This window comes from Pseudophryne corroboree, chromosome 1 (genome assembly GCF_028390025.1).
Source record: "Pseudophryne corroboree isolate aPseCor3 chromosome 1, aPseCor3.hap2, whole genome shotgun sequence".
NCBI classification, from domain to species: Eukaryota; Metazoa; Chordata; class Amphibia; order Anura; family Myobatrachidae; genus Pseudophryne; species Pseudophryne corroboree.
Window position 1 is genome coordinate 789271547 of NC_086444.1, and position 12146 is coordinate 789283692.

Consider the following 12146-nt stretch of genomic DNA (forward strand, 5'->3'; position numbering starts at 1 on the left):
AATGGAGGGCGGTGGAGTGACGTCAAAGCCGGGCCCATCATCGCTGGATCCATCGCACAGGGTAAGTATGTCCAGGGCTACTCTTGTTTTGTGTGAAACTTTTTTAGCATAGCAGGGCCGCACAAGCGATCGCAGCTCTGCTATGCTAAAATACACTCCCCCCCCATAGGCGGAGATTAGTTGATCGCACCAGCAGCAAAAAGTTGCTTGCTGTGATCAACTCGGAATGAGGGCCATGGTTTTGTCCATTAGAGAAAGATTTTGTTTTTGCATCCAACCCTGAATTAGGCCCTAAATTACTTAAAACAGCAGCTTTTGGAGTTCAGTTGTTAGTTGTTGTTCCTATGCCATAGCCATATATCATACCTGCCAACTGTCCCAAATCTAGCGAGACAGTCCCACTATTTGGACACTGTCCCACCGTGTCCCGTGGGTGGATGTGTAGGTTGGGTTTGCATTTGATTACCCTGAATAGACACCTTGTGCATGCGCACAGCATGTAAACAGTGCAGCAAGGTGAGCCGGGGGCAGCCCTGCTGCTTGGGGAGCACAGGGCACACATGGTTGCCACACCCTCCCATCTGAGGCCACTCCCACTTTTCCGGAGTGCACACCATAGGCGTTCATTGAGGCAAATTTGGGAGGTTTGATTTATCCATAATACTAAGGGCCCAGTTAATAATGAGTGATATTCTTGTTATCACTCGTTTCTCATCTTAAATGATGCTCCAGCTAATTGGCTCCTAACTGTTATTTTTCAAACACAGCATGTAACATGGCAGTTAGGAGCCTATTGTCTAGTATTTTATTCCTCTCCACTCTCACTCTCCAAGTAAATATACCCCACAGAGTTAGGAGCTGATTAGTTGGAGTACAAGCAATTATTAGCAATTATGAATTAGTTGGATAACAAGCATTTTACGCATTATTAAATTGGACCCTTTATACTATATAAATACATCTTCACTACGTCTCCTGTATTGTCCACTACATTCTATATATTATCAATAAAATCAATGAAGTGTATCTAGCTCTATAAATATGGCAGTATATTTTGTTTGTGTTTGTAAGCTTTATATCACAAAAATAATATTTTACCCCCTCTTTCATTTAGTGCCTTTCCAGTGAAGAAATCTTGGCTAATTATGAAAACGAAATTACAGATACAAACTTTGGTGACGCTTGCCCTGCTCTCTTATATGTAACTGTTGGTCACCCATGTACACATGAAGCTGAATCTATCATGAAGCCCAGTCCATCACAAGGTACAAACAGGTTTTGTTTTCATCTTTTCTTACACATTTGACTAAGGGCAGATATAGGGGTCAGACACCATATTATCTGGCGTATGCTCCCCTCCCCCCAAGGATTCTGGTGACACTCCACCCCTCCAGCTACCTGTTTTTAAATGCTCATTATTTGGGCATCTATTATGGGCTTTCCTCTTCTGCACATGCGTATGCTCCGGATAAAACCTTGGGTCTAATTCAGACCAGATCGTATCAGCAAATTTGTTCTCTACCATGGCCCTCATTCCGAGTTGTTCGCTCGCTAGCTGCTTTTAGCAGCATTGCACATGCTAAGCCGCCGCCCTCTGGGAGTGTATCTTAGCATAGCAGAATTGCGAACGAAAGATTAGCAGAATTGCGAATAGAAATTTCTTAGCAGTTTCTGAGTAGCTCCAGACTTACTCCTACATTGCGATCAGTTCAGTCAGTTTCGTTCCTGGTTTGACGTCACAAACACACCCAGCATTCGCCCAGACACTCCCCCGTTTCTTCAGACACTCCCGCGTTTTTCCCCACAAATGCCAGCGTTTTTTCGCACACTCCCAGAAAACGGCCAGTTTCCGCCCAGAAACACCCACTTCCTGTCAATCACACTACGATCACCAGAACGATGAAAAAGCTTTGTTATACCGTGAGTAAAATACCTAACTTTTGTGTAAAATAACTAAGCGCATGCGCTCTGCGAACCTTGCGCATGCGCAGTAAGCGACTAATCGCAGTATAGCGAAAATCGGCAACGAGCGAACAACTCGGAATGACCCCCCATGTGCACTGCAGGGGAGGCAGATATAACATGTGCAGAGAGAATTAGATTTGGGTGGGTTATTTTGTTTCTGTGCAGGGTAAATACTGGCTGCTTTATTTTTACACTGCAATTTAGATTTCAGTTTGAACACACCCCACCCAAAACGAACTCTCTCTGCACATATTATATCTGACCCCTCCATGCAGTGTACATGGTTTTGCCCATTAGAGAACAAATTTGCTCCTGCAATCAGGTCTGAATTGGGCTTCTAATCTTCCCAATGTCCTGGACTGCACATATGCCTGCTCCTGACACTCCCCGGATAAAACTGGGGCACTGGAAAGCTCTCCTCTTATACAGAGGAATTGCTATGCCGTCCCCATCAATTGGCACCCCTAGGCACCTGCCTCCAGTGCCTAGTGGGGAATCCAACACTGCATTTGACATAATATATAAAACACTCACACAAGATCAAACACTGAAAGCAAATAAAACAAAAATCTGTAAAGTCCACCCCCTCACCCCTGGAGAGGATCTGGTGAGGGGGACCTGCTCAAAATATACTTTCTAATGAATAGTCCACCTACAGTAGGTACATAAATGTAATCCTAAAGCATAAAAACGGTCACGGCTATGCCATTCAGGAGGCATTAGTATTTATAATTATGAACCTTTCTGTGACCATGAACAAACTGATTGTAGCTACGCTGAGCAGCGATTGTGCATTGGTTAAGTTTAAGAGCTGGGCAAGGTGTTAAATTCGCATTGATGAACATTTAAAACATTTCCATTGATGGCGTAACAATGAGTTATGTAAAAGAATTGTGTGAATCCTATCTCCCCATATTACTCCACCTGTTGCAGGGTAGCCTAATCTGTCATCTCTGCTTGCTTAATGTATGTAATACAGTATATAGCCCATTTGCTGTTACCTTGTCTGGTTATCTGACCCCAAGAAAGCTAGGATAAAAATTAAGTGAAAATGTGTCGAACGGAAATGTGTTTGATATAAATATTTACTACCATTTCTACTTGCATTAAGAAATTAATCTGAAAAGCCATTCGCCATAGGGTATGCAGCCTTAGTGTGACCAATAATCCATATGATCACCTTTGAGATCGGTAACTATAATAATTCCGAAAGAATAGTATTGACATCCAAAGACCCAGGGCCATCTTAACAGCAGTGTAGAGCCCTTTGGCAAAGTAATACACTGAGGCTCCTACCCACTATCAGAGGTAGTGGTGGGGGTGCTATCAGCGGCAGCTGTGATATCCTGCGGATGGTAGGGGTGTTCTATCTTCCGCTCGGCATGTAGGACCTGGAGCAGTAATTTCTGCACAGATATTTGGAGATGGGATGCTAAACTGTAGAAGGGGGCATTGGGCTGAATGAAGGGGCCCCTCAGAGTACAGGAACCAGAGCAATCCACCAACAAAAATATAAAACTGCATACCAGACGTGTGGAGTTGGAGCAGGGACCAGTTGCTGGAATCCTGATATCTATGGTTCTAGATATAGTAGAGACAAGTAGCCAGTGTTAACCAAAAGAGGAGAGTCCCAGTTTTTAGAGTATACCCTCAGAAAAACTCTAAGTCAGACAGAACCCAAGATATCTGGCTGGGAAGAGCAGTTAACAGGCTTGGATGGGGTCCACTGCCTTGAAATCAGATTTCTCTGGTTCCCCGGGGACGATTTTCAAAAATCTGATACCCCTGGAAAAAGTAGAGATGAGCGGGCTCGGTTCCTCGGAATCCGAACCCCCCCGAACTTCAGCCTTTTTACACGGGTCCGAGGCAGACTCGGATCTTCCCGCCTTGCTCGGTTAACCCGAGCGCGCCCGAACGTCATCATCCCGCTGTCGGATTCTCGCGAGGCTCGGATTCTATCGCGAGACTCGGATTCTATATAAGGAGCCGCGCGTCGCCGCCATTTTCACACGTGCATTGAGATTGATAGGGAGAGGACGTGGCTGGCGTCCTCTCCGTTAGAATAGATAGAGACACTTGAGTTGATTTACTACTAACTTAGTAATTTTGGGGAGCATTAGGAGTACTCAGAGTGCAGAGTTTTGCTGATAGTTACTAGTGACCACCACCAGTTTTATTTATTATTTAATATAATCCGTTCTCTGCCTGAAAAAAAACGATACACAGTCACATACCATATCTGTGCTCAGCCTCAGTGTGCTGCATGATAATATCATCTATGTATATCTGACTGTGCTGAGTGCTCACTGCTCACACAGCTGAATTGTGGGGGAGACTGGGGTGCAGTTATAGCAGGAGTACAGTGCACACTTTTGCTGCCAGTGTGACTGACCAGTGACCACCAGTATATTGTCTGCCTGAAAAAGTTAAACACTCCTGTGGTGTTTTTTTTTTTTATTCTATAAACGCATTCTGCTGACAGTGTCCAGCAGGTCCGTCATTCATTATATTATATAAATATTTGTGATTGCAAGAGAATGCCGCGCCACTTGTGATAACACAAACTCTCAATTAGAAAAACTCCCAGTTATTTGGGCGTCAGCTGCCCCCTAAGGAAACGGCAATGGTGTGTTGCCGCAAAACAAAGGATAGGGATACCGGATAGGGGTATGAGCGACCTAAGGTGTTTATATGTTGCCAAATATAGTAAATATAATAAAAAGATGTATGAGATTTATAAAAATATATTATTCATTTATTTCACAACATTAGGAATGAATTTAAAGTGCAATGTAAATAAAAGACAAAAAATTATTAATTAAAAGTTAAAAAAAGGAGAGAGAGTCTCTTACATAAAATATGGTTCTAAAAAGACAGTTCTTTTAAAAAAGAGAATGGACATATGTTAGATCCTCAATTAAAGTGCAAATTGTCTGTGCAAATAAGCTCATTTAAAAAGTGGAGTAATAGCATATATAATCTTAACTGATATGGCAGGAGGTCTCTGGGTGAAGGCCCAACGCGTTTCGTCTCCAAGACTTCTTCATTGGGTAAGTGAAGAAGTCTTGGAGACGAAACGCGTTGGTCCTTCACCCAGAGACCTCCTGCCATATCAGTTAAGATTATATATGCTATTACTCCACTTTTTAAATGAGCTTATTTGCACAGACAATTTGCACTTTAATTGAGGATCTAACATATGTCCATTCTCTTTTTTAAAAGAACTGTCTTTTTAGAACCATATTTTATGTAAGAGACTCTCTCTCCTTTTTTTAACTTTTAATTAATAATTTTTTGTCTCTTTTATTTACATTGCACTTTAAATTCATTCCTAATGTTGTGAAATAAATGAATAATATATTTTTATAAATCTCATACATCTTTTTATTATATTTACTATATTTGGCAACATATAAACACCTTAGGTCGCTCATACCCCTATCCGGTATCCCTATCCTTATATAAATATTTACCTGCAGTAGTGTTATATTTTTTTTGTTCATCTCTATCATCTTTATCATCTCTATATTAGCAGACGCAGTACGGTAGTCCACGGCTGTGGCTACCTCTGTGTCGTCAGTGCTCGTCCATAATTGTATACCTACCTGTGGTGGGGTTTTTTTTTCTATCTTCTTCATACTAGTAGTTTAGGAGTCTGCTGACAGTGTCCAGCAGGTCCGTCATTATATTATATATACCTGCAGTAGTGATATATATATATTTTTTATATCATTATCATCTCTAAACTAGCAGACGCAGTACGGTAGTCCACGGCTGTAGCTACCTTTGTGTCGTCAGTGCTCGTCCATAATTGTATACCTACCTGTGGTGGGTTTTTTTTTTCTATCTTCTTCATACTAGTAGTAGGAGTCTGCTGACAGTGTCCAGCAGGTCCGTCATTATATTATATATACCTGCAGTAGTGATATATATATATTTTTTATATCATTATCATCTCTATACTAGCAGACGCAGTACGGTAGTCCACGGCTGTAGCTACCTCTGTGTCGTCAGTCACTCGTCATCCATAAGTATACTAGTATCCATCCATCTCCATTGTTTACCTGAGGTGCCTTTTAGTTGTGCCTATTAAAATATGGAGAACAAAAATGTTGAGGTTCCAAAAATAGGGAAAGATCAAGATCCACTTCCACCTCGTGCTGAAGCTGCTGCCACTAGTCATGGCCGAGACGATGAAATTCCATCAACGTCGTCTGCCAAGGCCGATGCCCAATGTCATAGTACAGAGCATGTAAAATCCAAAACACAAAATATCAGTAAAAAAAGGACTCAAAAATCTAAAATAAAATCGTCGGAGGAGAAGCGTAAACTTGCCAATATGCCATTTACCACACGGAGTGGCAAGGAACGGCTGAGGCCCTGGCCTATGTTCATGGCTAGTGGTTCAGCTTCACATGAGGATGGAAGCACTCAGCCTCTCGCTAGAAAAATGAAAAGACTTAAGCTGGCAAAAGCACAGCAAAGAACTGTGCGTTCTTCGAAATCACAAATCCACAAGGAGAGTCCAATTGTGTCGGTTGCGATGCCTGACCTTCCCAACACTGGACGTGAAGAGCATGCGCCTTCCACCATTTGCACGCCCCCTGCAAGTGCTGGAAGGAGCACCCGCAGTCCAGTTCCTGATAGTCAGATTGAAGATGTCAGTGTTGAAGTACACCAGGATGAGGAGGATATGGGTGTTGCTGGCGCTGGGGAGGAAATTGACAAGGAGGATTCTGATGGTGAGGTGGTTTGTTTAAGTCAGGCACCCGGGGAGACACCTGTTGTCCGTGGGAGGAATATGGCCATTGACATGCCTGGTGAAAATACCAAAAAAATCAGCTCTTCGGTGTGGAAGTATTTCAACAGAAATGCGGACAACAGGTGTCAAGCCGTGTGTTGCCTTTGTCAAGCTGTAATAAGTAGGGGTAAGGACGTTAACCACCTCGGAACATCCTCCCTTATACGTCACCTGCAGCGCATTCATCATAAGTCAGTGACAAGTTCAAAAACTTTGGGCGACAGCGGAAGCAGTCCACTGACCAGTAAATCCCTTCCTCTTGTAACCAAGCTCACGCAAACCACCCCACCAACTCCCTCAGTGTCAATTTCCTCCTTCCCCAGGAATGCCAATAGTCCTGAAGGCCATGTCACTGGCAAATCTGACGAGTCCTCTCCTGCCTGGGATTCCTCCGATGCATCCTTGAGTGTAACGCCTACTGCTGCTGGCGCTGCTGTTGTTGCTGCTGGGAGTCGATGGTCATCCCAGAGGGGAAGTCGTAAGACCACTTTTACTACTTCCACCAAGCAATTGACTGTCCAACAGTCCTTTGCGAGGAAGATGAAATATCACAGCAGTCATCCTGCTGCAAAGCGGATAACTGAGGCCTTGGCATCCTGGGCGGTGAGAAACGTGGTTCCGGTATCCATCATTACTGCAGAGCCAACTATAGACTTGTTTGAGGTACTGTGTCCCCGGTACCAAATACCATCTAGGTTCCATTTCTCTAGGCAGGCGATACCGAAAATGTACACAGACCTCAGAAAAAGACTCACCAGTGTCCTAAAAAATGCAGTTGTACCCAATGTCCACTTAACCACGGACATGTGGACAAGTGGAGCAGGGGAGACTCAGGACTATATGACTGTGACAGCCCACTGGGTAGATGTATTGACTCCCGCCGCAAGAACAGCAGCGGCGGCACCAGTAGCAGCATCTCGCAAACGCCAACTCTTTCCTAGGCAGGCTACGCTTTGTATCACCGCTTTCCAGAATACGCACACAGCTGAACCTCTTACGGCAACTGAGGAAGATCATCGCAGAATGGCTTACCCCAATTGGACTCTCCTGTGGATTTGTGGCATCGGACAACGCCAGCAATATTGTGTGTGCATTAAATCTGGGCAAATTCCAGCACGTCCCATGTTTTGCACATACCTTGAATTTGGTGGTGCAGAATTATTTAAAAAACGACAGGGGCGTGCAAGAGATGCTGTCGGTGGCCAGAAGAATTGCGGGACACTTTCGGCGTACAGGCACCACGTACAGAAGACTGGAGCAACACCAAAAACGCCTGAACCTGCCCTGCCATCATCTGAAGCAAGAAGTGGTAACGAGGTGGAATTCAACCCTCTATATGCTTCAGAGGTTGGAGGAGCAGCAAAAGGCCATTCAAGCCTATACAACTGACCACGATATAGGAGGTGGAATGCACCTGTCTCAAGCGCAGTGGAGAATGATTTCAACGTTGTGCAAGGTTCTGCAACCTTTTGAATTTGCCACACGTGAAGTCAGTTCAGACACTGCCAGCCTGAGTCAGGTCATTCCCCTCATCAGGCTTTTGCAGAAGAAGCTGGAGACATTGAAGGAGGAGCTAACACAGAGCGATTCCGCTAGGCATGTGGGACTTGTGGATGGAGCCCTTAATTCGCTTAACAAGGATTCACGGGTGGTCAATCTGTTGAAATCAGAGCACTACATTATGGCCACCGTGCTCGATCCTAGATTTAAAACCTACGTTGTATCTCTCTTTCCGGCAGACACAAGTCTGCAGGGGTTCAAAGAACTGCTGGTGAGAAAATTGTCAAGTCAAGCGGAACGCGACCTGTCAACATCTCCTCCTTCACATTCTCCCGCAACTGGGGGTGCGAGGAAAAGGCTCAGAATTCCGAGCCCACCCGCTGGCGGTGATGCAGGGCAGTCTGGAACGACTGCTGATGCTGACATCTGGTCCGGACCAAAGGACCTGCCAACGTTTACTGACATGTCGTCTACTGTCACTGCATATGATTCTCTCACCATTGAAAGAATGGTGGAGGATTATATGAGTGACCGCATCCGAGTAGGCACGTCAGACAGTCCGTACGTATACTGGCAGGAAAAAGAGGCAATTTGGAGGCCCTTGAACAAACTGGCTTTATTCTACCTAAGTTGCCCTCCCACAAGTGTGTACTCCGAAAGAGTGTTTAGTGCCGCCGCTCACCTTGTCAGCAATCGGCGTACGAGGTTGCTTCCAGAAAATGTGGAGAAGATGATGTTCATTAAAATGAATTATAATCAATTCCTCCGTGGAGACATTTACCAGCAGCAATTGCCTCCACAAAGTACACAGGGAGCTGTGATGGTGGATTCCAGTGGGGACGAATTGATAATCTGTGAGGAGGGGGATGTACACGGTGATGAATCGGAGGATGATGATGAGGTGGACATCTTGCCTCTGTAGAGCCAGTTTGTGCAAGGAGAGATTAATTGCTTCTTTTTTGGTGGGGGTCCAAACCAACCCGTCATTTCAGTCACAGTCGTGTGGCAGACCCTGTCACTGAAATGATGGGTTGGTTAAAGTGTGCATGTCCTGTTTATACAACATAAGGGTGGGTGGGAGGGCCCAAGGACAATTCCATCTTGCACCTCTTTTTTCTTTCATTTTTCTTTGCGTCATGTGCTGTTTGGGGAGTGTTTTTTGGAAGGGCCATCCTGCGTGACACTGCAGTGCCACTCCTAGATGGGCCAGGTGTTTGTGTCGGCCACTAGGGTCGCTTATCTTAGTCACACAGCTACCTCATTGCGCCTCTTTTTTTTCTTCTTTGCGTCATGTGCTGTTTGGGGAGTATTTTTTGGAAGGGCCATCCGGCCTGACACTGCAGTGCCACTCCTAGATGGGCCAGGTGTTTGTGTCGGCCACTAGGGTCGCTTAGCTTACTCACACAGCTACCTCATTGCGCCTCTTTTTTTCTTTGCGTCATGTGCTGTTTGGGGGGTGTTTTTTGGAAGGGCCATCCTGCGTGACACTGCAGTGCCACTCCTAGATGGGCCAGGTGTTTGTGTCGGCCACTTGGGTCGCTGAGCTTAGTCATCCAGCGACCTCGGTGCAAATTTTAGGACTAAAAATAATATTGTGAGGTGTGAGGTGTTCAGAATAGACTGAAAATGAGTGGAAATTATGGTTATTGAGGTTAATAATACTTTGGGATCAAAATGACCCCCAAATTCTATGATTTAAGCTGTTTTTTAGGGTTTTTTTAAAAAAACACTCGAATCCAAAACACACCCGAATCCGACAAAAAAAATTCGGTGAGGTTTTGCCAAAACGCGCTCGAACCCAAAATACGGCCATGGAACCGAACCCAAAACCAAAACACAAAACCCGAAAAATTTCCGGTGCACATCTCTAGGAAAAAAGGGACCCTCAGCTATCAACTTAGAACCCTTATACTCCTGGGGCCCTTGGACAACTGCCCATTGAGTCCATATGAAAAGATGGACATGCAAAGAGCGTCATGGTAGACCGCTGGCCCCATTACTTTACTGGGTACAGTCATAATGGTTCAGCAACTGTTTCTTTCTGCAGTATGTAACTACAGTATAACCAATCCTGAAACAACCCTCTTTTGACTCTGCTAAATAAAAAGCGATGCTCTGATAAACTGATTTCATGAGAAATAAATACACACGTGAAAACAGCCTAATGGCTCCCAGACTCTTTTACAAGTGTTTGGAAGAATAACAACCCACAATGGAATACATATGTATTCCTGGTGGACGGGATGCCGGCTGTCAGTATCCTGTCAGCGGCATCCCATCAGACAGAATGCTGGCAGTGGGGCGAGTACTACGATGTATTCCCACTCTGTGGGTGTCATGGACACCCACGAGTGGGAATAGCCCCTTGAGCTGTCTGGATTCCGACATCTGTATCCTGACCGCCGGGATCCCAACAGCCGGAAATTGATTGCCTCCCCCCACAACACAAACTGCTCTTAGTTCCCCCTCCTTAGTTGGGATGTAGTTATGATCCCGGTGGTCAGCATACCGACGCCGGGATCCCGGCCTCCAAGATGCCGGCAGGGGGCCTGAACTATTCCCACTCGTGGGTGTTCACGACACCCATAGAGTGGGAATAGAACCTGTGGCAAGTGCAGCGAGCCAGGGAGCCCGCAAGGGGCTTCGTTGGACCTGCCCTCCCGCCTGCATTCTGGCAGCCGGGATCCCCTTAGTTTCCCCTCCCTGTCTATGGCTTTAAAATGTCAAATATTTAGAGGGAGCAAATAGGAAATCTAGTAGATGTGCGAAGGAACGTGTACACACGGAGCAGTGTTTCCGTATAAAAGATAATTTTATCTCTAAAGAAAAAAAGTATTTAAAGCCAACCTTTGTATCTATAAAAACATGCTGACAATGATGAACTGTTTCCATTATATGTTATAAATGTGCTACAGTATATTGAACATAGCTGTGACATGACAATTTCATGTTTACAGGGAAAAGCATTCTGGAAGCTTAATTACTGTAATTACATGTAACCATCATATAAAATACCAGTGCTAAGCCAGCTACCTTTTATTGTGTAATAAACTGACACAAACACAGATAAACCTGGTTAAACACATTGCTATTATCTAAAGAATCACATTGTATTTAAGACCTAGCCTAGGACATCATTGTTTTCCTGAGCTAGAAGAATATTAATGTAAATAAATAAATTACCAGTACCCATTGTCACACAATGTTAAACATTAACATATCTCTCTAAAGGGGAGATGTATTATAGTACCACGGATCGTGCCGCTATAGCACTTCCTGCTTTGCCTCATTACGGAGGTGGAGCAGGAAGGAACATTGACATGATGTATTAGCATCTTGTGTGCCGGAGTGGGGAAGGGAAAAACCCCGCCTGACCACACAGTGCCTCAGCCTAGTGCTGATGCGCTGTGTTTCTCCCCCGGGTTGGCTCCTCTGGGCATGCACTGAATCTCGCTATTATCGCAAGATTTCACAGGCAGCCCGGAGCCAGCACATGCCACAGCCAGGGACAACGCTGTTATAATCGATAGCTGCAGGTGCAGTAATCGGTGCCACTGACCGTTCATACATTGCCCTGCATATCGGCCAGTTATTGTTTCGATAGCAGCACCGATAAAGACTGGGGTGCATAGTGCCCCTGTCATTCAGCATGAACCTCCGCTGTAATACATGGGGAGCAGTGGTATCAATGCATATAATGGTGGTCATTCCGAGTTGATCGCTAGCTGCTTTCGGTTGCTGCGCAGCGATCAGGCAAAAAATCGGCACTTCTGCGCATGCGTATGCGGCGCAATGCGCACACGCAAAGTACTTTTACAACGGCTGATGTAGTTTCACACAGGGTCTAGCGAAGCATTTCAGTCGCACTGCTGGCCGCAGA

At 45.0% G+C, this 12146-nt stretch overlaps 1 protein-coding gene across 1 annotated transcript in view; it reads left to right on the plus strand.

Annotated features, from left to right (window-relative positions):
- Positions 1 to 12146, plus strand: part of SLC39A8 (solute carrier family 39 member 8) — a 72894-nt gene that overhangs the window by 25394 nt on the left and 35354 nt on the right. Inside the window, exon 3 of the mRNA XM_063934954.1 lies at positions 1115 to 1265. Within this exon, the coding sequence (XP_063791024.1) occupies positions 1115 to 1265 (151 nt within the window). The remainder of the gene's footprint in view (positions 1 to 1114; positions 1266 to 12146) is intronic.